Here is a 25,843-nt window from a genome sequence, read left to right as displayed (position 1 = left end):
TAAAGATTCTTTGTGAGACAGTTAAGACATGCCTGCCACGGCCCACCCCGGTGTCCTGGGGCTTTGTACTGCAGCCTTGCTGTCTGCTCATGGCTTGACGTTTGACTTGGACAGCCCTGTCGATGGCTCAGACTCTCCGCTAAGCTCCAAATGATGCACGTCTGAGCTGGTGTCTCCCCTCCCTCCCTCCCTCCCACTGCCCCGCGGAAGCTGGCTGTGAAAGAGGCAGGTGGGAGGGGTGGGGGGTGGTGGGAAAAAGGTCGAGGCTCTCGAGAAATGGAGGTGGGGAGGGTCCTGTTGCTGCTGCTGCTGGTCTGCATCAGCAGGTCTCCGGCGTCTGGAGCGAGGGAACAAGGTAAGGCCAGAGCAATGGACTCCCGGGCGTCAGTGTCCGGCCGATCGCGTGAGGAGACCTGCGGCCGGGGGCTGTGGGGTATCACCGGGTGACCACCCCTCTGCTGTGTACAATAAAGGTCCTTTGTGAGACAGTTAAAACAAGCCTGTCACGGCTAACCAGAGGTGACACACTTTGGAAGGAGTAATTTGACAAGGAAGTATTCAATGGACGGCACGGCCCTAGGAAGTTCTGAGGAACAAAGGGACCTTGGCGTGTGTGTGTCCATAGATCTCTGAAGGCGGAGGGGGCATGTTAGTGGGGTGGTGAAAAAGGCATATGGGACACTTGCCCTTTATCCATCGAGGCATAGGTTACAAACGTAGGGAGGTCATGTTGGGAGTTGTGTAGAACCTTGGTGAGGCCACAGCTGGAGTACTGTGTGCAGTTCTGGTCACCACATTATAGGAAGGATGTGATTGCACTGGAGGGGGTGCAGAGGAGATTCACCAGGATGTTGCCTGTGATGAAACATTTAAGTTATGAAGAGAGGTTGGATAGACTTTTGGGTTGTTTTCGTTGGAGCAGAGAAGACTGAGGGGTGGTGACCTGATCGAGTTGGACAAGATGATGAGGGGCATGGACAGGGTGGATAGGGAGTAGCTGTTCCCCTTAGTTGAAGGGTCAGTCACGAGGGGGACATAAGTTCAAGGTGAGGGGCAGGAGGTTTAGGGTGGGACAATGTGAGGAATACTTTTTTACCCAGAGGGTGGTGGGGGTCTGGAATGTGCTGCCTGGGAGGGTGGTGGAGGCGGGTTAGCCTCACATCCTTTAAAAAGTACCTGGATGAGCACTTGGCACCTCATAACATTCAAGGCTATGGGGCCAAGTGCTGGGTCAATGGGATTAGGGAGGTAGGTCAGGTGTTTCTCACGTGTCGGTGCAGACTCGATGGGCCAAAGGGCCTCTTCTGCGCTGTGTGATTCTGTGACTTTGTACTGCAGCCTTGCTGTCTGTTCATAGCTCGCCATTTGTCGATGCTGCCTCGCTTGGGAGACTGACAACGAAGGTCAGAGCCCATGGGATCCAAGGCAATTTGGCAAATTGGATCCAGAATTGGCTGAGTGGCAGGAAGCAGAGGGTGATGGTCGAGGGGTGTTTTTTTGTGACTGGATGCCTGTGTCCAGTGGGGTTCCACAGGGATGGGTGTTGGGTCCCTTGCTGTTTGTGGTATAGACAAATGATTTAGACTTGAATGTAGGAGAGTTGATCAGTAAGTTCGCGGATGACACGAAAATTGGTGGGGTAGTAAATAGTGAGGAGGATAACCTTAGATTACAGGAGGATATAGACAGGCTGGTCAGTGGCAAATGGAATTTAATCCGGATAAGTGTGAGGTGATGCACTTGGCCAGGACAAACAAGGCACGGGAATACACGATGAATGGTAGGACCCTGGGAAGTACCGAGGATCAGACAGACCTTGGTGTGCATGTCCACCGGTCCCTTAAGGTAGCGGGACAGGTAGATAAGATGGTTAAGAAGGAAAATGGGATACTTGCCTTTATTAGCCGAGGCATAGAGTATAAGAGCAGGGAGGTTATGCCGGAACAGTACAAAACGCTGGTTAGGCCACAGCTAGAGTATTGCGTGCAGTTCTGCAATCCGCATTATGGGAAGGATGTGGTTTGCACAAGAAAGAGAGCAGAGGAGATTTACCAGGATGTTGCCTGGGCTGGAGAGTTTCAGTTATGAGGAGAGATTGGATAGACTGGGGTTATTTTCCCCAGAGCAGAGGAGATTGAGTGGGTGGGGGGACATGATTGAGGTGTATAAAATTATAAGGGGCGTGGATAGGGGAGACAGGAAGGAACTTTTCCCCTGGGTGGAGGGATCAATAACCAGGGGGCATCGATTTAAGGTAAGGAGGCGGGAGGTTTAGAGGGGATGTGAGGAAGAATTTTTTCACCCAGAGGGTGGTTGGGGATCTGGAACACTCTGCCTGAGAGGGTGGTAGAGGCAGAAACCCTCTTAACATTTAAGAAGTATTTGGATGTGCACTTGCGATGCCCATGGACACACAAGGCTATGGGCCTAGTGCTGGAAAATGGGACTAGAATAGTTAGGTACTTGTTTGACCGGCCCAGACTGGATGGGCCGAAGGGCCTTTTTCTGTGCTGTAGACCTCTACGACTCTATGGCCGAGTAGGATTTCGTCACAATTTAGATTGAGGGAAGTGGGGGATGGGGTCTCACATACTGGGCGCTCGCAAGGGTGGGTGTGAGCGAGGCTGCGAGGCAGCCAGAGGAGGTGGAATGCCCAGCAGGGGTCAGTGACAATGACCAGTGGTGGACGCTCCGCTCCTAGGTACAGTCGCACCTGTCGGTTGCTACGCAGGAGGGTGACCCAAGTGAAATTTGACACCGAGCCATGTGAAGAGACACTGGGGACAGGTGAGCTGACGCTCGGTCAAAGAGGTCGGTTTCAAGAGTGTCTCAAAGGCGGAGAGGGTTGAGGGAGCGAATTCCACAGCTCGGGGCCCCAGGCAACTGAAGGCACGGCCGCCAAGGGTGTGGGAGTGCAGAGTGCAGATGTAGGGTCCGGAGGAGGTTACAGAGATAGGGAGGGTCGGAGGAGGTTACAGAGATAGGGAGGGTCGGAGGAGGTTACAGAGATAGGGAGGGTCGGAGGAGGTTACAGAGATAGGGAGGGTCGGAGGAGGTTACAGAGATAGGGAGGGTCGAAGGAGGTTACAGAGATAGGGAGGGTCGGAGGAGGTTACAGGGATAGGGAGGGTGGTAGGGGGCTGGAGGAGGTGACAGAGATAGGGAGCGTGGTAGGGGCTGGAGGAAGTGACAGAGATAGGGAGGGTTGTAGGGGGCTGGAGGAGGTGACAGAGATAGGGTTGTAGGGGGCTGGAGGAGATTACAGAGATAGGGAGCGTTGTAGGGGCTGGAGGAGGTTACAGAGATAGGGAGGGTTGTAGGGGACTGGAGGATGTTACAGAGATAGGGAGGGTTGTAGGGGCTGGAGGAAGTTACAGAGATAGGGAGGGTGGTAGGGGGCTGGAGGAGGTTACAGAGATAGGGAGGGTGGTAGGGGGCTGGAGGAGGTGACAGAGATAGGGAGGGTGGTAGGGGGATGGAGGAGGTTACAGAGATAGGGAGGGTGGTAGGGGGATGGAGGAGGTGACAGAGATAAGGAGGGTTGTAGGGACTGGAGGAGGTGACAGAGATAGGGAGGGGTGTAGGGGCTGGAGGAGATTACAGAGATAGGGAGCGTTGTAGGGGCTGGAGGAGGTTACAGAGATAGGGAGGGTTGTAGGGGACTGGAGGATGTTACAGAGATAGGGAGGGTTGTAGGGGCTGGAGGAAGTTACAGAGATAGGGAGGGTGGTAGGGGGCTGGAGGAGGTTACAGAGATAGGGAGGGTGGTAGGGGGCTGGAGGAGGTGACAGAGATAGGGAGGGTGGTAGGGGGATGGAGGAGGTTACAGAGATAGGGAGGGTGGTAGGGGGATGGAGGAGGTGACAGAGATAAGGAGGGTTGTAGGGACTGGAGGAGGTGACAGAGATAGGGAGGGGTGTAGGGGGCTGGAGGAGGTGACAGAGATAGGGAGGGTTGTAGGGACTGGAGGAGGTGACAGAGATAGGGAGGGGTGTAGGGGCTGGAGGAGGTTACAGAGATAGGGAGGGTTGTAGGGGCTGGAGGAGATTACAGAGATAGGGAGGGGTGTAGGGGCTGGAGGAGGTTACAGAGATAGGGAGGGTGGTAGAGGGATGGAGGAGGTGACAGAGATAGGGAGGGGTGTAGGGGCTGGAGGAGGTTACAGAAATAGGGAGGGTAGTAGGGGGATGGAGGAGGTGACAGAGATAGGGAGCAGTTTGAAGATGAGGATGAGAATTTTAAGTTGAAGGTAGCCGCGGGTGAGAAGCCAGTGTAGGTCGGAGAGGAGAAGGGAAGGATGCGTGAGGTCCCTGTCGATGGTTGGCAGGGAAGGGGAGGGTATTGGTATTGATAGAAAGCTAGGACGCAGCGGACAAAGGTACAGGGGCTTCTCAAGCCATTCTTACTGTGTCTCCACAGAATGTGGCCTGCGGCCACTAATGGGTATCCCAGTCCCGTCTCGAGTGGTGGGTGGACAGGACGCCTTGCCGGGCGCTTGGCCATGGCAAGTCAGCATTCAATTCAAGCAGCACAACGTCCAGTGGCACATTTGCGGAGGGGTAATCATCGATACCCGATGGGTGCTGACAGCGGCTCACTGTTTTGGCACGAGTGCGAGGTGTGTACAGCGTAGACGCTCGAGAGACTCGAGTCTCGTTTCCGGTGCTGACATTCCCAGCGCAGCGCTGAGGGAGCGCCGCCCTGTTGGAGGGTCAGTGCTGAGGGAGCGCCGCCCTGTCGGAGGGTCAGTGCTGAGGGAGCGCCGCCCTGTTGGAGGGTCAGTGCTGAGGGAGCGCCGCCCTGTCGGAGGGTCAATGCTGAGGGAGCGCCGCACTGTCGGAGGGTCAGCGCTGAGGGAGCGCCGCACTGTCGGAGGGTCAGCGCTGAGGGAGCGCCGCCCTGTTGGAGGGTCAGTGCTGAGGGAGCGCCGCCCTGTCGGAGGGTCAGCGCTGAGGGAGCGCCGCACTGTCGGAGGGTCAGCGCTGAGGGAGCGCCGCACTGTCGGAGGGTCAGCGCTGAGGGAGCGCCGCACTGTCGGAGGGTCAGCGCTGAGGGAGTGCCGCACTGTGGGAGGGTCAGTGCTGAGGGAGCGCCGCACTGTCAGAGGGTCAGCGCTGAGGGAGCGCCGCACTGTCAGAGGGTCAGTGCTGAGGGAGTGCCGCACTGTCAGAGGGTCAGCGCTGAGGGAGCGCCGCACTGTCGGAGGGTCAGCGCTGAGGGAGTGCCGCACTGTCAGAGGGTCAGCGCTGAGGGAGCGCCGCCCTGTCGGAGGGTCAGCGCTGAGGGAGTGCCGCCCTGTCAGAGGGTCAGCGCTGAGGGAGCGCCGCACTGTCGGAGGGTCAGCGCTGAGGGAGTGCCGCACTGTCAGAGGGTCAGCGCTGAGGGAGCGCCGCCCTGTCGGAGGGTCAGCGCTGAGGGAGTGCCGCACTGTCAGAGGGTCAGCGCTGTTTCTGGGATGATACGTTAAACCAAGTCCCCTTCTGCCCCATGAGGTGAACGTAAACGGATCTTAAATTTCGCAGGGGGCGCAGGTTAAGTCACACCCGCCCCCCTCCTCCTGCCTGGGGCCAATATTTACCCCTCTCTGTGGGAGTTTGCAGTGCACAAACCGGCCGGTTTGGGTCCCCAGCTGCGCTCCAGAAACGACACGTCCTTGGCCGCAACGCGCTTAGGGATGACTCGGCCGGGTAAACGCAAGTCCCGTCTGTCCTCGGTCCTCATCATCTGCTGCTCGGAGTCTCTGTCCCCCTCCACCTCGATGGCAGTGAAGTCACTCCCTCCCTCCCTCCCTCCCTCCCTCGCTCGCTTTCCTTCTTGGCTTCATCTCTCTCCCTCCCCCCACCTCTCCGTCGCGTCCAGATCCTCATCCTCAGTCGGGCTGTTGACCCCCGCACGAGGACCGTCGCTGATAGAAGTCCTCCTGGGGGCACCCACCCTCCTCCCCACCAGAGGCAGGCCTCCTCGCCAGGTAGATTCAGGTGGTTGTGGAGGGGGGGTGCGTTTGCGAGGGGAGGTGGAGGTGGGGGCGGGGTGGTTTGGTGATGGATGGATGGTTGACCGATTGCCCCTTGATCTCTTTCCCCCTTCTTCTCCCCACCCACCACCCCCACCCCCACCCCCTCCTCCTCCTCCTCCTCTCTCCAGGCACGTGAACTCGTGGGTGGTGGTCACTGGGTTACACCGGAGGTCGCACTACAACACCCACGTCAGCATGGTGCACGTGGCGAAGATCATCAGGCACCCGCGCTACAGCCGGGAGACCCTAAAGCATGACATTGCCCTGCTGCAGATGCAGAGGAGGATTGCCTACACCCACTACGTCCAGCCAGTCTGCCTGCCGGGTAACCACACGGCGCTGGCCGGCGTGAGTCTCTGCTACATCAGCGGCTGGGGGGCGACCGTGTCCGACGGTAGGTGACGCACTCGGGGACTGTCCGTCAAACGCTCTCGAGCAACAGTTCCGCGCACGACGCTTGGAGCGATTTTCAGCTTCCTGCACCCCAACCAGCCCACCAGGGAGGGCCGCGCTGTGGGAGGGTCAGCGGCGAGGGAGCGCCGCGCTGTGGGAGGGTCGGCGCTGAGGGAGCGCCGCGCTGTCGGAGGGTCAGTGCTGAGGGAGCGCTGCACTGTCGGAGTGTCAGCACTGAGGGAGCGCCGCATTGTCGGAGGGTCGGCGCTGAGGGAGCGCCGCACTGTCGGAGGGTCAGAACTCAGGAAGTGCTGCATTGTCGGAGGGTCAGTGCTGAGGGAGCGCTGCACTGTCGGAGGGTCAGTGCCGAGGGAGCCCCGCACTGTCGGAGGGTCAGCGCTGAGGGAGCGCAGCGCTGTTGGAGGGTCAGTGCTCAGGAAGTGCAGCGCTGTCGGAGGGTCAGTGCTGAGGGAGCGCCGCACCGTCGGAGGGTCAGTGCCGAGGGAGCCTCGCACTGTGGGAGGGTCAGCGCTGAGGGAGTGCCGCACTGTCGGAGGGTCAGTACTCAGGAAGTGCTGCATTGTCGGAGGGACAGTACTGAGGGTGCGCCGCACTGTCAGAGGGTCAGTGCTGAGGGAGTGCTGCACTGTCGGAGGGTCAGCGCTGAGGGAGCACCGCGCTGTTGGAGGGTCAGTACTCAGGAAGTGCTGCACTGTTGGAGGGTCAGTACTGAGGGAGTGCCGCACTGTCGGAGGGTCAGTGCTGAGTGAGCGCCGCACTGTCGGCGGGTCAGTACTCAGGAAGTGCAGCGCTGTCGGAGGGTCAGTACTGAGGGAGTGCCGCACTGTCGGACGGTCAGTGCTGAGGGAGCGCCGCGCTGTCGGAGGGTCAGTACTGAGGGAGTGCCGTGCTGTCGGAGGGTCAGTACTGAGGGAGTGCCGCGCTGTCGGAGGGTCAGTACTGAAGGAGTGCCGCACTGTCGGACGGTCAGTGCTGAGTGAGCGCCGCACTGTCAGAGGGTCAGGACTCAGGAAGTGCAGCGCGGTCGGAGGGTCAGTACTGAGGGAGTGCCGCGCTGTCGGAGTTGTCTTTCAGGTCATACGTTAAACTGCCCTTTAGATGTAAACGGTCCCCTCTGTAATAGGAATGTGGGGTTGTTGGCGGGAGCCTTCTCACCTGGTGCCCTGACTGACGCTTATCCCTCAAAGTCACTAAAATAACCAGCCTTCTGCCTCTTTACTGCCTGAGGAATCATACTCTCATGAGGGTTCCCCCATGGCCACTGTGGTTGCCCTTCAAAAGTGCGGCGTTAGCTACCAGTGTTTTGGAACTGGCTGATGTCCTGACAGGAGGTGGTAGGGTGTATTCTGCGAATGGCCTCACTAGCCTAACCTCAGTAGCAGGGAAAATGCTCGAGTCGATTGCAACGGAGGTGATAACAGGGACACTTAGAAAACATCAACGGCATTGGACAAAGTCAACGTGGATTTATGAGGGAGGAATCATGTTTGACAAACCCACTGGAGTTCTTTGAGGATGAAAACTCGCAGGATAGATCAGGGAGAACCAGTGGATGTGGTGTATTTAGATTTTCAGTAAGCTTTTGATAAAGTCCCACATCAGAGGTTAATGTGTAAAATGGGATTGGGGGTGATATATTTGGCATGGATTGAGAACTGGGTAGCAGACAGGGGACAGAGAGTAGGAATAAATGGGTTTTTTTTTGGGGGGAGTGGCAGGCGGTGACTAGTGGGGGTACCGCGGGGATCAGTGCTCGGGCCCCAGCTATTCACAATGTCTATCAATGATTTGGATGAGGGAACCAAATGTAATAATTCCAATTTGGCTAACGCCACGAAACTTGGTGGGAATATGAGCGGTGAAGAGGGTGTTAAGAGGCTTCAAGGCGATTTGGACAGGTTGAGTGAGTGGGCAAATACATGGCAGATGCAGCATAACGTGGATAAGTGTGTAGTTATGGTAGGAATCACAGAATGGCAGTGTATTATTTAAATGGTGATCGATTGGGAAATGTTGATGTACAAAGGGACCTGGGTGTCCTTGTACACCAGACACTGAAAGCAAGCAGGAAGGTGCAGCAAGCAGTTAGGAAGGCAAATGGTACATTGGCCTTCATGGCGAGAGGACTTGAGTACAGGAGCGAGGATGTCTCACTGCAGCTGTACAGGAGCCTTGGTGAGACCACACCTGGAGTATTGTGTGGGCAGTTTTGGTCTCCTTACCTAAGGAAGGAGATACTTGCCCTAGAGGGAGAGCAACGAAGGTTCACCAGACCGATTCCTGGGATGGCGGGATTGTTGTAGAAGGAGAGATTGGGCCGACTAGGCCCTGTATTCACTGGAGTTTAGGGGAATGAGAGGGGATCTCACTGAAACGTATAAAATTCTGACAGGGATGGACAGACCGGATGCAGGGATGATGTCTCCTCTGGCTGGGGGCAGGGGGTCTAGAACAAGGGGGTCACAGTCTCAGGATAGGGGGTAGACCATTTGGGACAGGGATGGACAGACCGGATGCAGGGATGATGTCTCCTCTGGCTGGGGGTCGGGGAATCTAGAACAAGGGGGTCACAGTCTCAGGATACGGGGTGGGCCATTTGGGGCTGAGATGAGGAGAAACGTCTTCACTCAGAGGGCGGTGAACCTGTGGAATTCTCTACCTCAGGAGGCTGTGGAGGTCCCAGTCACTCAATATATTTAAGAAGGAAGTAGATAGATTTCTAGACTCGAAAGGTGTCAAGGGGAGAGAGCGGGAGGACGGTGTTGAGATAGAGGATCAGCCATGGTCATGTTGAATGGTGCAGCAGGGCTCGAGGGGCCGAAGGGCCTGCTCCAGCTCCTGTCCTCCGAACATTTCTATGTTTCGGTTTGGGAGGGGCAGCGACCGGACAAACCAAAAGGGGTTATTTCACGTTCTTTTCCAAACCCCCCCAGGGCCGGGATCCGATATCTTGCGGGAAGCAGCAGTGAATTTGATCCCGAGGAAAGTCTGCAATAAGCGCGGTTGGTACAACGGCAAAATCGGGAGGGCCATGCAGTGTGCCGGGTACGAGGACGGAGCTGCCGATGGCTGTCAGGTAACGATGATGGCGACGGTGAGAAGCCCATGCGTCCGGCAAGGGCAGTGGACACTCGACGCACAGAGCGTGTGGTCAATTCCCTTCTGCCCCCCACAAACTCCCTCCCTCTCTCTGTAACCTCCTCCAGCCCCCTACATCCCTCCCTATCTCTGTAACCTCCTCCAGCCCCCTACATCCCTCCCTATCTCTGTAACCTCCTCCAGCCCCCTACATCCCTCCCTATCTCTGTAACCTCCTCCAGCCCCCTACATCCCTCCCTATCTCTGTAACCTCCTCCAGTCAACTACAACCCTCCCTATCTCTGTAACCTCCTCCAGTCAACTACAACCCTTCCTATCTCTATAAACTCCTCCAGCCCCTACACCCCTCCCTATCTCTGTAACCTCCTACAGCAGGTACAACCCTCCCTATCTCTGTAAACTCCTCCAGCCCCTACAACCCTCCCGATCTCTGTAACCTCGTCCAGCCCCTACAACCCTCCCTATCTCTGTAACCTCCTCCAGCCCCTACAACCCTCCCTATCTCTGTAACCTCCTCCAGTCAAATACAACCCTCCCTATCTCTGTAACCTCCTCCAGCCCCTACAACCCTCCCTATCTCTGCAACCTCCTCCAGCCCCGACAACCCTCCCTATCTCTGTAACCTCCTCCAGCCCCTACAACCCTCCCTATCTCTGTAACCTCCTCCAGCCCCTACAACCCTCCCTATCTCTGTAACCTCCTCCAGCCCATACAACCCTCCCTATCTCAGTAACCTCCTCAAGCTCCTACACCCCTCCCAATCTCTGTAACCTCCTCCAGGCCCTACAACCCTCCCTATCTCTGTAACCTCCTCCAGCCCCTACAACCCTCCCAATCTCTGTAAACTTCTCCAGCTACTACAACTCTCCCCATCTCTGTAACTTCCTCCACTCCCTACAACCCTCCCTATCTCAGTAACCTCCTCAAGCTCCTACACCCCTCCCTATCTCTGTAACCTCCTCCAGCCCCTACAACACTCCCTATCTCTGTAACCTCCTCCAGCCTCTACAATCCTCCCTATCTCTGTAACCACCTCCAGCCCACTACACCCCTCCCTATCTCTGTAACCTCCTCCAGCCCCTACAACCCTCCCTATCTCTGAAACCACCTCCAGCTCCTACACCCCTCCCTATCTCTGTAACCTCCTCCAGCCCCGACAACCCTCCCTATCTCTGTAAACTCCTCCAGCCCCTACAACCCTCCCGATCTCTGTAACCTCGTCCAGCCCCAACAACCCTCCCTATCTCTGTAACCTCCTCCAGCCCCTACAACCCTCCCTATCTCTGTAACCTCCTCCAGTCAAATACAACCCTCCCTATCTCTGTAAACTCCACCAGCCCCTACAACTCTCCCTATCTCTGTAACCTCCTGCAGCCCCTACAACCCTCCCTATCTCTGCAACCTCCTCCAGCCCCGACAACCCTCCCTATCTCTGTAACCTCCGCCAGCCCCTACAACCCTCCCTATCTCTGTAACCACCTCCAGCCCCTACAACCCTCCCTATCTCTGTAACCTCCTCCAGCCCATACAACCCTCCCTATCTCAGTAACCTCCTCAAGCTCCTACACCCCTCCCTACCTCTGTAACCTCCTCCAGGCCCTACAACCCTCCCTATCTCTGTAACCTCCTCCAGCCCCTACAACCCTCCCAATCTCTGTAAACTTCTCCAGCTCCTACAACTCTCCCCATCTCTGTAACTTCCTCCACTCCCTACAACCCTCCCTATCTCAGTAACCTCCTCAAGCTCCTACACCCCTCCCTATCTCTGTAACCTCCTCCAGCCCCTACAACCCTCCCTATCTCTGTAACCTCCTCCAGCCTCTACAATCCTCCCTATCTCTGTAACCTCCTCCAGCCCACTACACCCCTCCCTATCTCTGTAACCTCCTCCAGCCCCTACAACCCTCCCTATCTCTGAAACCACCTCCAGCTCCTACACCCCTCCCTATCTCTGTAACCTCCTCCAGCCCCTACAACCCTCCCTATCTCTGTAACCTCCTCCAGCCCATACAACCCTCCCTATCTCAGTAACCTCCTCAAGCTCCTACACCCCTCCCTATCTCTGTAACCTCCTCCAGGCCCTACAACCCTCCCTATCTCTGTAACCTCCTCCAGACCCTACAACCCTCCCTATCTCTGTAAACTTCTCCAGCTCCTACAACTCTCCCCATCTCTGTAACTTCCACCAATCCCTACAACCCTCCCTATCTCAGTAACCTCCTCAAGCTCCTACACCCCTCCTTATCTCTGTAACCTCCTCCAGGCCCTACAACCCTCCCTATCTCTGTAACCTCCTCCAGCCTCTACAATCCTCCCTATCTCTGTAACCTCCTCCAGCCCACTACACCCCTCCCTATCTCTGTAACCTCCTCCAGCCCCTACAACCCTCCCTATCTCTGAAACCACCTCCAGCTCCTACACCCCTCCCTATCTCTGTAACCTCCTCCAGCCACTACATCCCTCCCTATCTCTGTAAACTCCTCAAACCGGTACAACACTCCCTATCTCTGTAAACTCCTCCAGTTCCTACAACCCTCCCTATCTCCGTAACATCCATCAGCCACTACACCCCTCCCTATGTCTGTAACCACCACCAGCCCCTACAACCCTCCCTATCTCTGTAACCTCCTCCAGCCCCTACAATCCTATCTCTGTAACCTCCTCCAGTCCCTACAACCCTCCCTATCTCTGTAACCTCCTCCAGCCCCTACAACCCTCCCTATCTCTGTAACCTCCTCCAGTCAAATACAACCCTCCCTATCTCTGTAACCTCCTCCAGTCAAATACAACCCTCCCTATCTCTGTAACCTCCTCCAGCCCCTACAACCCTCCCTATCTCTGCAACCTCCTCCAGCCCCGACAACCCTCCCTATCTCTGTAACCTCCTCCAGCCCCTACAGCCCTCCCTATCTCTGTAACATCCTCCAGCCCCTACAACCCTCCCTATCTCTGTAACCTCCTCCATCCCATACAACCCTCCCTATCTCAGGAACCTCCTCAAGCTCCTACACCCCTCCGTATCTCTGTAACCTCCTCCAGGCCCTACAACACTCCCTATCTCTGTAACCTCCTCCAGCCACTACAACCCTCCCTATCTCTGTAAACTTCTCCAGCTCCTACAACTCTCCCAATCTCTGTAACTTCCTCCAGCCCCTACACCCCTCCCCATCTCTGTAACTTCCTCCACTCCCTACAACCCTCCCTATCTCAGTAACCTCCTCAAGCTCCTACACCCCTCCCAATCTCTGTAACCTCCTCCAGCCCCTACAACCCTCCCTATCTCTGTAACCTCCTCCAGCCTCTACAATCCTCCCTATCTCTGTAACCTCCTCCAGCCTCTACAATCCTCCCTATCTCTGTAACCTCCTCCAGCCCACTACACCCCTCCCTATCTCTGTAACCTCCTCCAGCCCCTACAACCCTCCCTATCTCTGAAACCTCCTCCAGCTCCTACACCCCTCCCTATCTCTGTAACCTCCTCCAGCCACTACATCCCTCCCTATCTCTGTAAACTCCTCCAGCCGGTACAACACTCCCTATCTCTGTAACCTCCACCAGCCCCTACACCTCTCCCTAGCTCTGTAAACTGCTCCAGCCCCTACAACCCTCCCTATCTCTGTAACCTCCTCCAGTCCCTACAACCCTCCCTATCTCTGTAACCTCCTCCAGCCCCTACAATCCTATCTCTGTAACCTCCTCCAGTCCCTACAACCCTCCCTATCTCTGTAACCCCCTCCAGCACCTACAACATTCCCTATCTCTGTAACCACCTTACAGTCCCTACAACCCTCCCTATCTCTGTAAACTCCTACAACCCTCCATATCTCTGTAACGCCCTCCAGCCCCTACAACCCTCCCAATCTCTGTAACCTCTTCCAACCCCTACAACCCTCCCTATCTCTATAACCTCCTTCAGCCCATACACATCTCCCTATCTCTCTAACCTCCTCCAGCCCCTACACCCCGCCCTATCTCTGTAACCTCCTCCAGCCCCTACAACCCTCCCTATCTCTGTAACCTCCTCCAGTTCCCTACAACCCTCCCTATCTCTGTAACCTCCTCCAGCCGGTACAACCCTCCCTATCTCTGTAACTTCCTCCAGCCCCTACAACCCTCGCTATCTCTGTAACCTCCTCGAGCCCCTACAACCCTCCCTATCTCTGTAATCTCCTCCAGCCCCCTACACCCCTCCCTATCTCTGTAACCCCCTCCAGCCCCTACAACCCTCCCTATCTCTGTAACCTCCTCCAGCCCCTACAATCCTCACCATCTCTGTAACATCCTCCAGCCACTACATGCCTCCATATCTCTGTAACCTCCTCCAGCCCCTACAACCCTCCCTATCTCTGTAACCTCCTCCAGTTCCTACAACCCTTCCTATCTCTGTAACCTCCTCCAGCCACTACACCCCTCCCTATGTCTGTAACATCCTCCAGCCCCTACACCCCTCCCTATCTCTGTAACCTCCTCCATCCCTATAACCCTCCCTATCTCTGTAAACTCCTCCAGCCCCTACAAACCTCGCTATCTCTGTAAACACCTCCAGTCCCCTACAACCCTCCCTAGCTCTGTAACCTCCTCCAGCCCCCTACAACACTCCCTATCTCTGTAACCTCGTCCAGCCCCTACAACCCTTCCTATCTCTGTAACCTCCTCCAGCCCCTACAACCCTCGATATGTCTGTAACCTCCTCCAGCCCCTACAACCCTCCCTATGTCTGTAACCTCCTCCAGCCCCTACAACCCTCTCTATCTCTGTAACCTCCTCCAGCGCCTACAACCCTCCCTATCTTTGTAACCTCCTCCAGCCCCTAAACCCCTCCCTATGTCTGTAACCTCCTCCAGCCCCTACAACCCTATGTCAGTAACCTCCTCCAGCCCCTACACACCTCCCTATCTCTGTAACCTCCTCTAGCCGCTACAACGCTCCCTATCTCTGTAACCTCCTCCAGCCCCTACACCCCTCCCTATCTCTGTAACCTCCTCCAGCCCCTACAACCCTATCTCTGTAACCTCCTCCAGCACCCTACAACCCTCCCTATCACTGTAACCTCCTCCAGTCCCCTACAACCCTCCCTATCTCTGTAACCTCTTCCAGACCCTACACCCCTCCGTTTCTCTGTAAACTCCTCCAGCCCCTACAACCCTCCCTATCCCTGTAACCACCTCCAGTCCCCTACAACCCTCCCTATTTCTGTAACCTCCTCCAGCCCCGACAACGCTCCCTATCTCTGTAAACTCCTCCAGCCCCTGGAACCCTCCCTATCTCTGTAACCTCCTGTGGCCCCTACAACCCTCCCTATCTCTGTAACCTCCTCCAGCCCCTACACCCCTCCCTATCTCTGTAACTTCCTCCAGCCCCTACGACGCTCCATATCTCTGTAACCTCCTCCAGCCCCTACAACCCTCCCTATCTCTGTAACCTCCTCCAGCCCCTACACCCCTCCCTATCTCTGTAACTTCCTCCAGCCCCTACGACGCTCCATATCTCTGTAACCTCCTCCAGCCCCTACAACTCTCCCTATCTCTGTAACCTCCTCCAGCCCCTACAACTCTCCCTATCTTTGTAACCTCCTCCAGCCCCTACACCCATCCCTATCTCTGTAACCTCCTACAACCCTCCATATCTCTGTAACCCCGTTCAGCCCCTACAACCCTCCCTATCTCTGTAACCTCCTCCAACCCCTACACCCCTCCCTATCTCGGTAACCTCCTCCAAACCCCTACAACCCTCCCTTTCTCTGTAACCTCCTCCAGTACCCTACAACCCTCCCTATCTCTGTAACCTCCTACAACCCTCTATATCACTGTAACCCCCTCCAGCCCCTACAACCCTCCCTATGTCTGTAACCTCCTACAGCCCCTACATCCCTCCCTATGTCTGTAACCTCCTCCAGCCACTACAACCCTCCCTATGTCTGTAACCTCCTCCAGCCCCTACAACCCTCCCTATCTCTGTAACCTCCTCCAGCCCCTACAACCCTCCCTATCTCTGTAACCTCCTCCAGCCCCCTACAACCCTCCCTATCTCTGTAACCTCCTCCAGCCCCTACAACCCTCCCTATCTCTGTAACCTCCTCCAGCCCCTACAATCCTCCCTATCTCTGTAATCTCCTCCAGCCCCTACCGCCCCCCCTATGTCTGTAACCTCCTCCAGCCGCTACAACCCTCCCTATCTCTGTAACCTCCTCCAGCCCCTACAACCCTATCTCTGTAACCTCCTACAGCCCCTACACCCCTCCCTATGTCTGTAACCTCCTCCAGCCTCTACAACCCTCCCTATGTCTGTAACCTCCTCCAGCCCCTACAACCCTCCCTATCCCTGTAACCTCCTCCAGTCCCCTACAACCCTCCCTATCTCTGTAACCTCCTCCAATCCCGACAACCTTCCCGATCTCTGTAACCTCCTCCAGCCCCTACAACGCTCCCTATCTCTGTAACCTCCTCCAGCCCCCTACACCCCTCCCTATCTCTGTAACCTGCTCCAGCCCGTACAACCCTCCCTATCTCTGTAACCTCCTCCAGCCCCTACAACGCTCCCCATCTCTGTAACATCCTCCAGCCACTACATCCCTCCATATCTCTGTAACCTCCGCCAGCCCCTACAACCCTCCCTATCTCTGTAACCTCCTCCAGTTCCTACAACCCTCCCTATCTCTGTAACCTCCTCCAGCCACTACACCCCTCCCTATGTCTGTAACATCCTCCAGCTCCTACACACCTCCCTATCTCTGTAACCTCCTCCAGTCCCTATACCCCTCCCTATCTCTGCAAACTCCTCCAGCCCCTACAGCCCTCACTATCTCTCTAAACTTCTCCAGCCCCTACAACCCTCGCTATCTCTGTAACCTCCTCCAGCCCCTACAACACTGCCTATTCCTGTAACCTCCTCCAGTTCCTACAACCCTCCCTATCTCTGTAACCCCCTCCAGCACCTACAACCCTCCCTGTCTCTGTAACCTCCTCCAGTCCCCTACAACCCTCCCTATCTCTGTAACCTCCTCCAGCCCCGACAACCCTCCCTATCTCTGTAACCTCCTCCAGCCCCTAGAACCCTCCCTATCTCTGTAACCTCCTCCAGCCCCTACAACCCTCCCTATCTTTGTAACCTCCTCCAGCCCCTACAACCCTCCCTATATCTGTAACCTCCTCCAGCCCCTACACCCCTCCCTATCTCTGTAACTTCCTCCAGCCCCTATGACGCTCCCTATCTCTGTAACCTCCTCCAGCCCCTACAACTCTCCCTATCTCTGTAACCTCCTCCAAACCCCTACAACCCTCCCTATCTTTGTAACCTCCTCCAGTCCCCTACAACCCTCCCTATCTCGGTAACCTCCTCCAAACCCCTACAACCCTCCCTTTCTCTGTAACCTCCTCCAGTACCCTACAACCCTCCCTATCTCTGTAACCTCCTACAACCCTCTATATCTCTGTAACCCCCTCCAGCCCCTACAACCCTCCCTATCTCTGTAACCTCCTCCAACCCCTACAACCCTCCCTATCTCTATAACCTCCTCCAGCCCCTACACCCCTCCCTATCTCTGTAACCTCCTCCATCCCCTACACCCCTCCCTATCTCTGTAACCTCCTCCAGCCCCTACAACCCTCCCTATCTCTGTAACCTCCTCCAATCCCGACAACCTTCCCGATCTCTGTAACCTCCTCCAGCCCCTACAACCCTCCCTATCTCTCTAACCCCCTCCAGCCCCCTACAACCCTCCCTGTCTGTGTAACCTCCTCCAGCCCCCTACAACACTCCCTAGATCTGTAACCTCCTCCAGCCCCCTACAACACTCCCTATCTCTGTAACGTCCTCCAGCCCCTACAACCCTCCCCATCTCTGTAACCTCCTCCAGCCCCTACAACCCTATCTCTGTAACCTCCTACAGCCCCTACACCCCTCCCTATGTCTGTAACCTCCTCCAGCCTCTACAACCCTCCCTATGTCTGTAACCTCCTCCAGCCCCTACAACCCTCCCTATCTCTGTAACCTCCTCCAGTTCCCTACAACCCTCCCTATCTCTGTAACCTCCTCCAATCCCAACAACCTTCCCGATCTCTGTAACCTCCTCCAGCCCCTACAACGCTCCCTATCTCTGTAACCTCCTCCAGCCCCCTACACCCCTCCCTATCTCTGTAACCTGCTCCAGCCCGTACAACCCTCCCTATCTCTGTAACCTCCTCCAGCCCCTACAACGCTCCCCATCTCTGTAACATCCTCCAGCCACTACATCCCTCCATATCTCTGTAACCTCCGCCAGCCCCTACAACCCTCCCTATCTCTGTAACCTCCTCCAGTTCCTACAACCCTCCCTATCTCTGTAACCTCCTCCAGCCACTACACCCCTCCCTATGTCTGTACCATCCTCCAGCTCCTACACCCCTCCCTATCTCTGTAACCTCCTCCAGTCCCTACAACACTCCCCATCTCTGTAACATCCTCCAGCCACTACATCCCTCCATATCTCTGTAACCTCCGCCAGCCCCTACAACCCTCCCTATCTCTGTAACCTCCTCCAGTTCCTACAACCCTCCCTATCTCTCTAACCTCCTCCAGCCACTACACCCCTCCCTATGTCTGTACCATCCTCCAGCTCCTACACCCCTCCCTATCTCTGTAACCTCCTCCAGCCCCTACAACGCTCCCCATCTCTGTAACATCCTCCAGCCACTACATCCCTCCATATCTCTGTAACCTCCGCCAGCCCCTACAACCCTCCCTATCTCTGTAACCTCCTCCAGTTCCTACAACCCTCCCTATCTCTGTAACCTCCTCCAGCCACTACACCCCTCCCTATGTCTGTACCATCCTCCAGCTCCTACACCCCTCCCTATCTCTGCAAACTCCTCCAGCCCCTACAGCCCTCACTATCTCTCTAAACTTCTCCAGCCCCTACAACCCTCGCTATCTCTGTAACCTCCTCCAGTTCCTACAACACTCCCTTTCTCTGTAACCTCCTCCAGCCCCTACAACACTGCCTATTCCTGTAACCTCCTCCAGTTCCTACAACCCTCCCTATCTCTGTAACCCCCTCCAGCACCTACAACCCTCCCTGTCTCTGTAACCTCCTCCAGTCCCCTACAACCCTCCCTATCTCTGTAACCTCCTCCAGCCCCACAACCCTCCCTATCTCTGTAACCTCCTCCAGCCCCTAGAACCCTCCCTATCTCTGTAACCTCCTCCAGCCACTACAACCCTCCCTATCTCTGTAACCTCCTCCAGCCCCTACAACCCTCCCTATATCTGTAACCACCTCCAGCCCCTACACCCCTCCCTATCTCTGTAACTTCCTCCAGCCCCTATGACACTCCCTATCTCTGTAACCTCCTCCAGCCCCTACAACTCTCCCTATCTCTGTAACCTCCTCCAGCCCCTACAACTCTCCCTATCTCTGTAACCTCCTCCAAACCCCTACAACCCTCCCTATCTTTGTAACCTCCTCCAGTCCCCTACAACCCTCCCTATCTCGGTAACCTCCTCCAAACCCCTACAACCCTCCCTTTCTCTGTAACCTCCTCCAGTACCCTACAACCCTCCCTATCTCTGTAACCTCCTACAACCCTCTATATCACTGTAACCCCCTCCAGCCCCTACAACCCTCCCTATCTCTGTAACCTCCTCCAACCCCTACAACCCTCCCTATCTCTATAACCTCCTCCAGCCCCTACACCCCTCCCTATCTCTGTAACCTCCTCCAGCCCCTACACCCCTCCCTATCTCTGTAACATCCTCCAGCCCCTACAACCCTCCCTATCTCTGTAACCTCCTCCAGTCCCCTACAACCCTCCCTATCTCTGTAACCCCCTCCAGCCCCCTACAACCCTCCCTATCTGTGTAACATCCTCCAGCCCCCTACAACACTCCCTAGATCTGTAACCTCCTCCAGCCCCCTACAACACTCCCTATCTCTGTAACGTCCTCCAGCCCCTACAACCCTATCTCTGTAACCTCCTACAGCCCCTACACCCTTCCCTATGTCTGTAACCTCCTCCAGCCTCTACAACCCTCCCTATGTCTGTAACCTCCTCCAGCCCCTACAACGCTCCCTATCTCTGTAACCTCCTCCAGTCCCCTACAAACCTCCCTATCTCTGTAAACTTCTCCAGCCCCTACAACCCTCCGTTTCTCTGTAACCTACTCCAGCCCCTACAACCCTCCCTATCTCTGTAACCTCCTCCAGCCCCCTACAACCCTCCCTATCTCTGTAACCTCCTCCAGCCCCTACAACCCTCCCTATCTCAGTAATCTACTCCAGCCCCTACCGCCCTCCCTATGTCTGTAACCTCCTCCAGCCGCTACAACCCTCCCTATCTCTGTAACCTCCTCCAGACCCCTACAACCCTCCATATCTCTGTAACCTCCTCCAGCCCCTACAACCCTCCCTATCTCTGTAACCTCCTCCAGTTCCTACAACCCTCCCTATCACTGTAACCTCCTCCAGCCACTACACCCCTCCCTATGTTTGTAACATCCTCCAGCTCCTACACCCCTCCCTATCTCTGTAACCTCCTCCAGTCCCTATACCCCTCCCTATCTCTGCAAACTCCTCCAGCCCCTACAGCCCTCACTATCTCTCTAAACTTCTCCAGCCCCTACAACCCTCGCTATCTCTGTAACCTCCTCCAGTCCCTACAACACTCCCTTTTTCTGTAACCTCCTCCAGCCCCTACAACACTACCTATTCCTGTAACCTCCTCCAGTTCCTACAACCCTCCCTATCTCTGTAACCCCCTCCAGCACCTACAACCCTCCCTGTCTCTGTAACCTCCTCCAGTCCCCTACAACCCTCCCTATCTCTGTAACCTCCTCCAGCCCCGACAACCCTCCCTATCTCTGTAACCTCCTCCAGCCCCTAGAACCCTCCCTATCTCTGTAACCTCCTCCAGCCCCTACAACCCTCCCTATCTCTGTAACCTCCTCCAGCCCCTACACCCCTCCCTATCTCTGTAACTTCCTCCAGCCCCTATGACGCTCCCTATCTCTGTAACCTCCTCCAGCCCCTACAACTCTCCCTATCTCTGTAACCTCCTCTAGCCCCTACAACTCTCCCTATCTCTGTAACCTCCTCCAAACCCCTACAACCCTCCCTATCTCTGTAACCTCCTCCAGTCCCCTACAACCCTCCGTATCTCGGTAACCTCCTCCAAACCCCTACAACCCTCCCTTTCTCTGTAACCTCCTCCAGTACCCTACAACCCTACCTATTTCTATAACCTCCTCCAGTCCCTACAACCCTCCCTATCTCTCTAACCTCCTACAACCCTCTATATCTCTGTAACCCCCTCCAGCCCCTCCAACCCTCCCTATCTCTGTAACCTCCTCCAACCCCTACAACCCTCCCTATCTCTATAACCTCCTCCAGCCCCTACACCCCTCCCTATCTCTGTAACCTCCTCCAGCCCCTACACCCCTCCCTATCTCTGTAACCTCCTCCAACCCCTACAACCCTCCCTATCTCTATAACCTCCTCCAGTCCCCTACAACCCTCCCTATCTCTGTAACCTCCTCCAATCCCGACAACCTTCCCGATCTCTGTAACCTCCTCCAGCCCCTACAACCCTCCCTATCTTTCTAACCCCCTCCAGCCCCCTACAACCCTCCCTATCTCTGTAACCTCCTACAGCCCCCTACAACACTCCCTAGCTCTGTAACCTCCTCCAGCCCCCTACAACACTCCCTATCTCTGTAACCTCCTTCAGCCCCTACAACCCTATCTCTGTAACCTCCTACAGCCCCTACACCCCTCCCTATGTCTGTAACCTCCTCCAGCCTCTACAACCCTCCCTATGTCTGTAACCTCCTCCAGCCCCTACAACCCTCCCTATCTCTGTAACGTCCTCCAGTCCCCTACAAACCTCCCTATCTCTGTAACCTCCTCCAGCCCCTACACCCCTCCGTTTCTCTGTAACCTCCTCCAGCCCCTACAACCCTCCCTATCTCTGTAACCTCCCCCAGCCCTCTACAACCCTCCCTATCTCTGTAACCTCCTCCAGCCCCTACAACCCTCCCTATCTCTGTAACCTCCTCCAGCCCCTACAACCCTCCCTATCTCTGTAATCTCCTCCAGCCCCTACAGCCCTCCCTATGTCTGTAACCTCCTCCAGCCGCTACAACCCTCCCTATCTCTGTAACCCCCTCCAGACCCCTACAACCCTCCCTATCTCTGTAACCAGCTCGAGCCCCTACAACCCTCCCTATCTCTGTAACCCCCTCGAGCCCCTACAACCCTCCCTATCTCTGTAACCTGCTCGAGCCCCGACAACCCTCCCTATCTCTGTAACCCCCTCCAGCCCCTACAACGCTCCCTATCTCTCACCCCCAAGCATCACTCCCAGCTCTGCAATGGGCAATCCCTTCTACTGAAGGAAACGGAGGCCGGTCTGAGGGTCAGGGGGCTGTGGCCGTGCTTAAATCTTTTGATGTTTTTAACACCCTCCACAGGGGGACAGCGGGGGACCTCTGCAGTGCTTTAACTACTGGGACGAGCGGTTTTACCTGATGGGAGTGTCGAGTTTCGGGGTGCAGTGCGGCCTGCCCCGCAAGGTGGGGGTGTACACCCGCTTGTACGAGTATGGAGACTGGATCGCCAGGGTCAAGGCCCTCAATGGGGGCGGGGCGCCAAGTCCGCTGCCCTCCATCCTCCTGGCCCTGGCACTGGCCGCCACTCGCTGCTGACCGTTCCGGTGCGGCCTGACACCCGGGGTTGGGCGGGGGGGGCGCCCCGCTCGGTCGGTCAGCTTCTTAAATAAAAAAAAAATTCGGATTATCTGAGTTTAGAATCGGGGTGAGCGTCGCCTTTAACCCGGGGCAGCTGGAAAAGAGTCCACGGCCCCGCTGCCCCCATGTTGCGTTAACAGTCAGCGCATTGTCAGCAGGCGCTCCCTACCCCCTCCCTCCCTCCCTCCCTCCCTCACTCAGACACGCGATACCCGGGGAGAGGCAAGAACCAAACCTGGGCCCCAATCCCTCCCCGTGGTGGTCAGAATCTGGATTGTCGCACAGCCTCTCGTTCGGCCTGCACGCGCACACACACACTTACCCGCCGTAGGATAGGGTCTCCATCCCCGCTCTTGCCGGCCGTCGCTTCTGACTCCGTTATCCCAAGCTCCACGAAGCCTCCTTCCCCCCATCCCCCCCCCCCTCGCTCCCAGGGTGCCGTGTCTCGGGTACCGGGTGCCGGGCGCTGTCCGCTAACTCTCTCTACCCCCTGGTTCCCGTTTCCCTGTTCCAGGGAGTACAGACCCAGCATTTAAAAAAAAAAAATCACCTGTCCCTCCCTCTCCCCCCGACCACCACATCTTGACAAATTCTTCCCCTTCCAGTATTTATCCGATTCCCCCCCTCCTATTGAATCTGCTTCCACCGCCCTTTCAGGCAGCGCCTTCCAGATCACAACAACTCGCTGTGTTTATAAAAAATAATTCTCCTCATCTCCCCCCCGCCCACCACCCACCCTCTGGTTCTGTTCCCGATTCTCTTCAATCTGTGTCCCCTCTGGTTACCGACCCTCCCGCCCACTGGGAAACAGTCTCTCCCTCTCCTACTCTACCCCAAATCCCCCCCTTCGTGATTTTGAACGTCTCCATTCAATCTCCCCCCCGCCCTCCCTCCCTTAACCTTCTCTGCTCTAAGGAGAACAATCCCAACTTCTCCAGTCCGTCCACGTGAACTGAAGTCCCCTCATCCTCCCCCCGCAGGGCTCCCGTTCTGGTAAATCTCCCTCCGCACCCTCTCCAAGACCCTCCACATCCTTCCTAAGGTGCGGTGCCCGGGATGGGGGAACGCGGTACTCCAGCTAACAAAAGGTTTAGCATTAACCTCCTTGATGATTGCTCACACACAACAGACACACACACACACACACAACAGACACACGCACACACAACAGACACACGCACACACAACAGACACACACACGCACACACAACAGACACACACACGCACACACAACAGACACACGCACACACAACAGACACACGCACACACAACAGACACGCACACACAACAGACACACGCACACACAACAGACACACACACGCACACACAACAGACACACGCACGCACAACAGACACACGCACGCACAACAGACACACGCACACACAACAGACACACGCACACACAACAGACACACGCACACACAACAGACACACGCACACACAACAGACACACGCACACACAACAGACACACGCACACACAACAGACACACGCACACACAACAGACACACGCACACACAACAGACACACGCACACACAACAGACACACGCACACACAACAGACACACGCACACACAACAGACACACGCACACACAACAGACACACACACGCACACACAACAGACACACGCACACAAAACAGACACACGCACACAAAACAGACACACGCACACAAAACAGACACACGCACACACAACAGACACACGCACACACAACAGACACACGCACACACAACAGACACACGCACACACAACAGACACACGCACACACAACAGACACACGCACACAACAGACACACGCACACAACAGACACACGCACACAACAGACACACAACAGACACACACACGTACAACAGACACACGCACACAACAGACACACGCACACAACAGACACACGCACACAACAGACACACGCACACAACAGACACACGCACACAACAGACACACGCACACAAGAGACACACGCACACAAGAGACACACGCACACAAGAGACACACGCACACAAGAGACACACGCACACAACAGACACACGCACACAACAGACACACGCACACAACAGACACATGCATGCACAGACACACACAAACACACGTGCACACAAACACACGCACACATAGACACACGTGCGCATGCACACAGGCTCACGTAAACAGACACACACACGCACACAAACACAGACACATGCCCGCGCAAACACAGACACACACACACAGACACACGTGCTCACATACAGACACACATGCGCATACACGCATGCACAGACACACGTGCACACACACAGACACGTGCACACAAACACACACACACGTGCACACAAACACACGTGCACACAGACACATGTGCACACACACGCACGCACAGACACACGTGCACACACACGCACGCACAGACACACGTGCACACAAACACACAGACACACGTGCACACAAACACACAGACACACGTGCACACAAACACACAGACACACGTGCACACAAACACACAGGCACACGTGCACACAAACACACAGGCACACGTGCACACAAACACACAGGCACACGTGCACACAAACACACAGACACACATGCGCACAAACACACGCCCGCGCAAACACAGACACGCACAAACACACAGACACACGTGCTCACATACAGACACACGTGCATACACGCACGCACAGACACACGTGCACACAAACACACAGACACACGTGCACACAAACACACGCCCGCGCAAACACAGACACACGCCCGCACACACACACACACACACACACACTCTCTCTCGCACACACACACACACTCTCCAGCTAGCCTGACGGTACCACAGCCCGGGCAGAGCTCGGCGCTCCCGGCTGGAGCAGCAGCCAACAGACGAGTTGCTGAACCTTGTTAAAAATTTAATACAAAGTCACTGCCGTGCGCTCGAGGGCCAGGCCAATGCAAAAAGCAGAGTTTGAAATCCCGGGCGGGGGCGAAGGGGTGACAAGTCTCCCAGCAGAGAAAGAGAGAGGGGCACCCAACAGTGATATCAGATTCCGACGTCTTGCAGAATCACTTCAGTTAGCAGCTGAATAAAGTTCCGTACAGTATTATATATATATATATAGATATAAATATATATATATATATATATATATATTTAAAAAAGGTTATAACCTACAGGCAGGTACACAAAAGGTCTCTAAGAAGTGAGCTAGGAATGTATATTAAAATCGCGATGTGTCCTCAGCATCCTCCTCAATTCCCAGCTCCGGGAAACCTCTGCCCGCCCTCGTTCCCACGGCAGCAGAGAGGGCTGGCGGAGGTGGGGGGTGGTGGGGAGAGAGACGGGCGGGGTGGGGGTGGGGGTGAGCGGCCCGGATCCACAGGCCATCCCTTTCCGTCGGGGTCCCGGTCTCTCTCTCTCTCTCTCTCGTCGTCGGTGTCGGGATCCCGACCGGGACCTCTCGCTCCCGCCTCCCGATTCACGTGGGGGGAGAAAAAAAAGGAATTTATATCCTCACCTCCCCCCACCACCGGGTTCACCCCCGCCGTCCCCCCTCAATCCCACCCGAAGGCCACTGTGTATTCAGTTACAGGTTAAAAACTCTCCCCCCCGACCCCCGGAACACCTCAA

At 55.9% G+C, this 25,843-nt stretch overlaps 1 protein-coding gene across 1 annotated transcript; it reads left to right on the top strand.

The window, feature by feature from the left end:
* Nucleotides 1-276: 276 nt before the first annotated feature.
* LOC144675725 (transmembrane protease serine 12-like) lies at nt 277-22,204 on the top strand. Its single transcript, XM_078536344.1, has 5 exons — nt 277-355; nt 4,420-4,618; nt 6,145-6,410; nt 9,364-9,506; nt 21,971-22,204. Exons 1-5 carry the CDS (start codon nt 277-279, stop codon nt 22,202-22,204), a joined length of 921 nt encoding a protein of 306 aa, XP_078392470.1.
* Nucleotides 22,205-25,843: the final 3,639 nt, after the last annotated feature.

The sequence above is a fragment of the Cetorhinus maximus genome, unplaced genomic scaffold (genome assembly GCF_964194155.1).
Source record: "Cetorhinus maximus unplaced genomic scaffold, sCetMax3.hap1.1 HAP1_SCAFFOLD_1123, whole genome shotgun sequence".
Taxonomy (NCBI): Eukaryota; Metazoa; Chordata; class Chondrichthyes; order Lamniformes; family Cetorhinidae; genus Cetorhinus; species Cetorhinus maximus.
This window is presented reverse-complemented; position numbering and strand designations above follow the sequence as displayed.

Excerpts from the sequence above, each read along its gene's own strand:
- LOC144675725 (XM_078536344.1), top strand. The coding sequence starts at position 277 with ATGGAGGTGGGGAGGGTCCTGTTGCTGCTGCTGCTGGTCTGCATCAGC. Across the intron at positions 356-4,419 it reads GTCTGGAGCGAGGGAACAAG|AATGTGGCCTGCGGCCACTA; the intron begins GTAAGGCCAGAG and ends GTGTCTCCACAG. Across the intron at positions 4,619-6,144 it reads TGTTTTGGCACGAGTGCGAG|GCACGTGAACTCGTGGGTGG; the intron begins GTGTGTACAGCG and ends TCCTCTCTCCAG.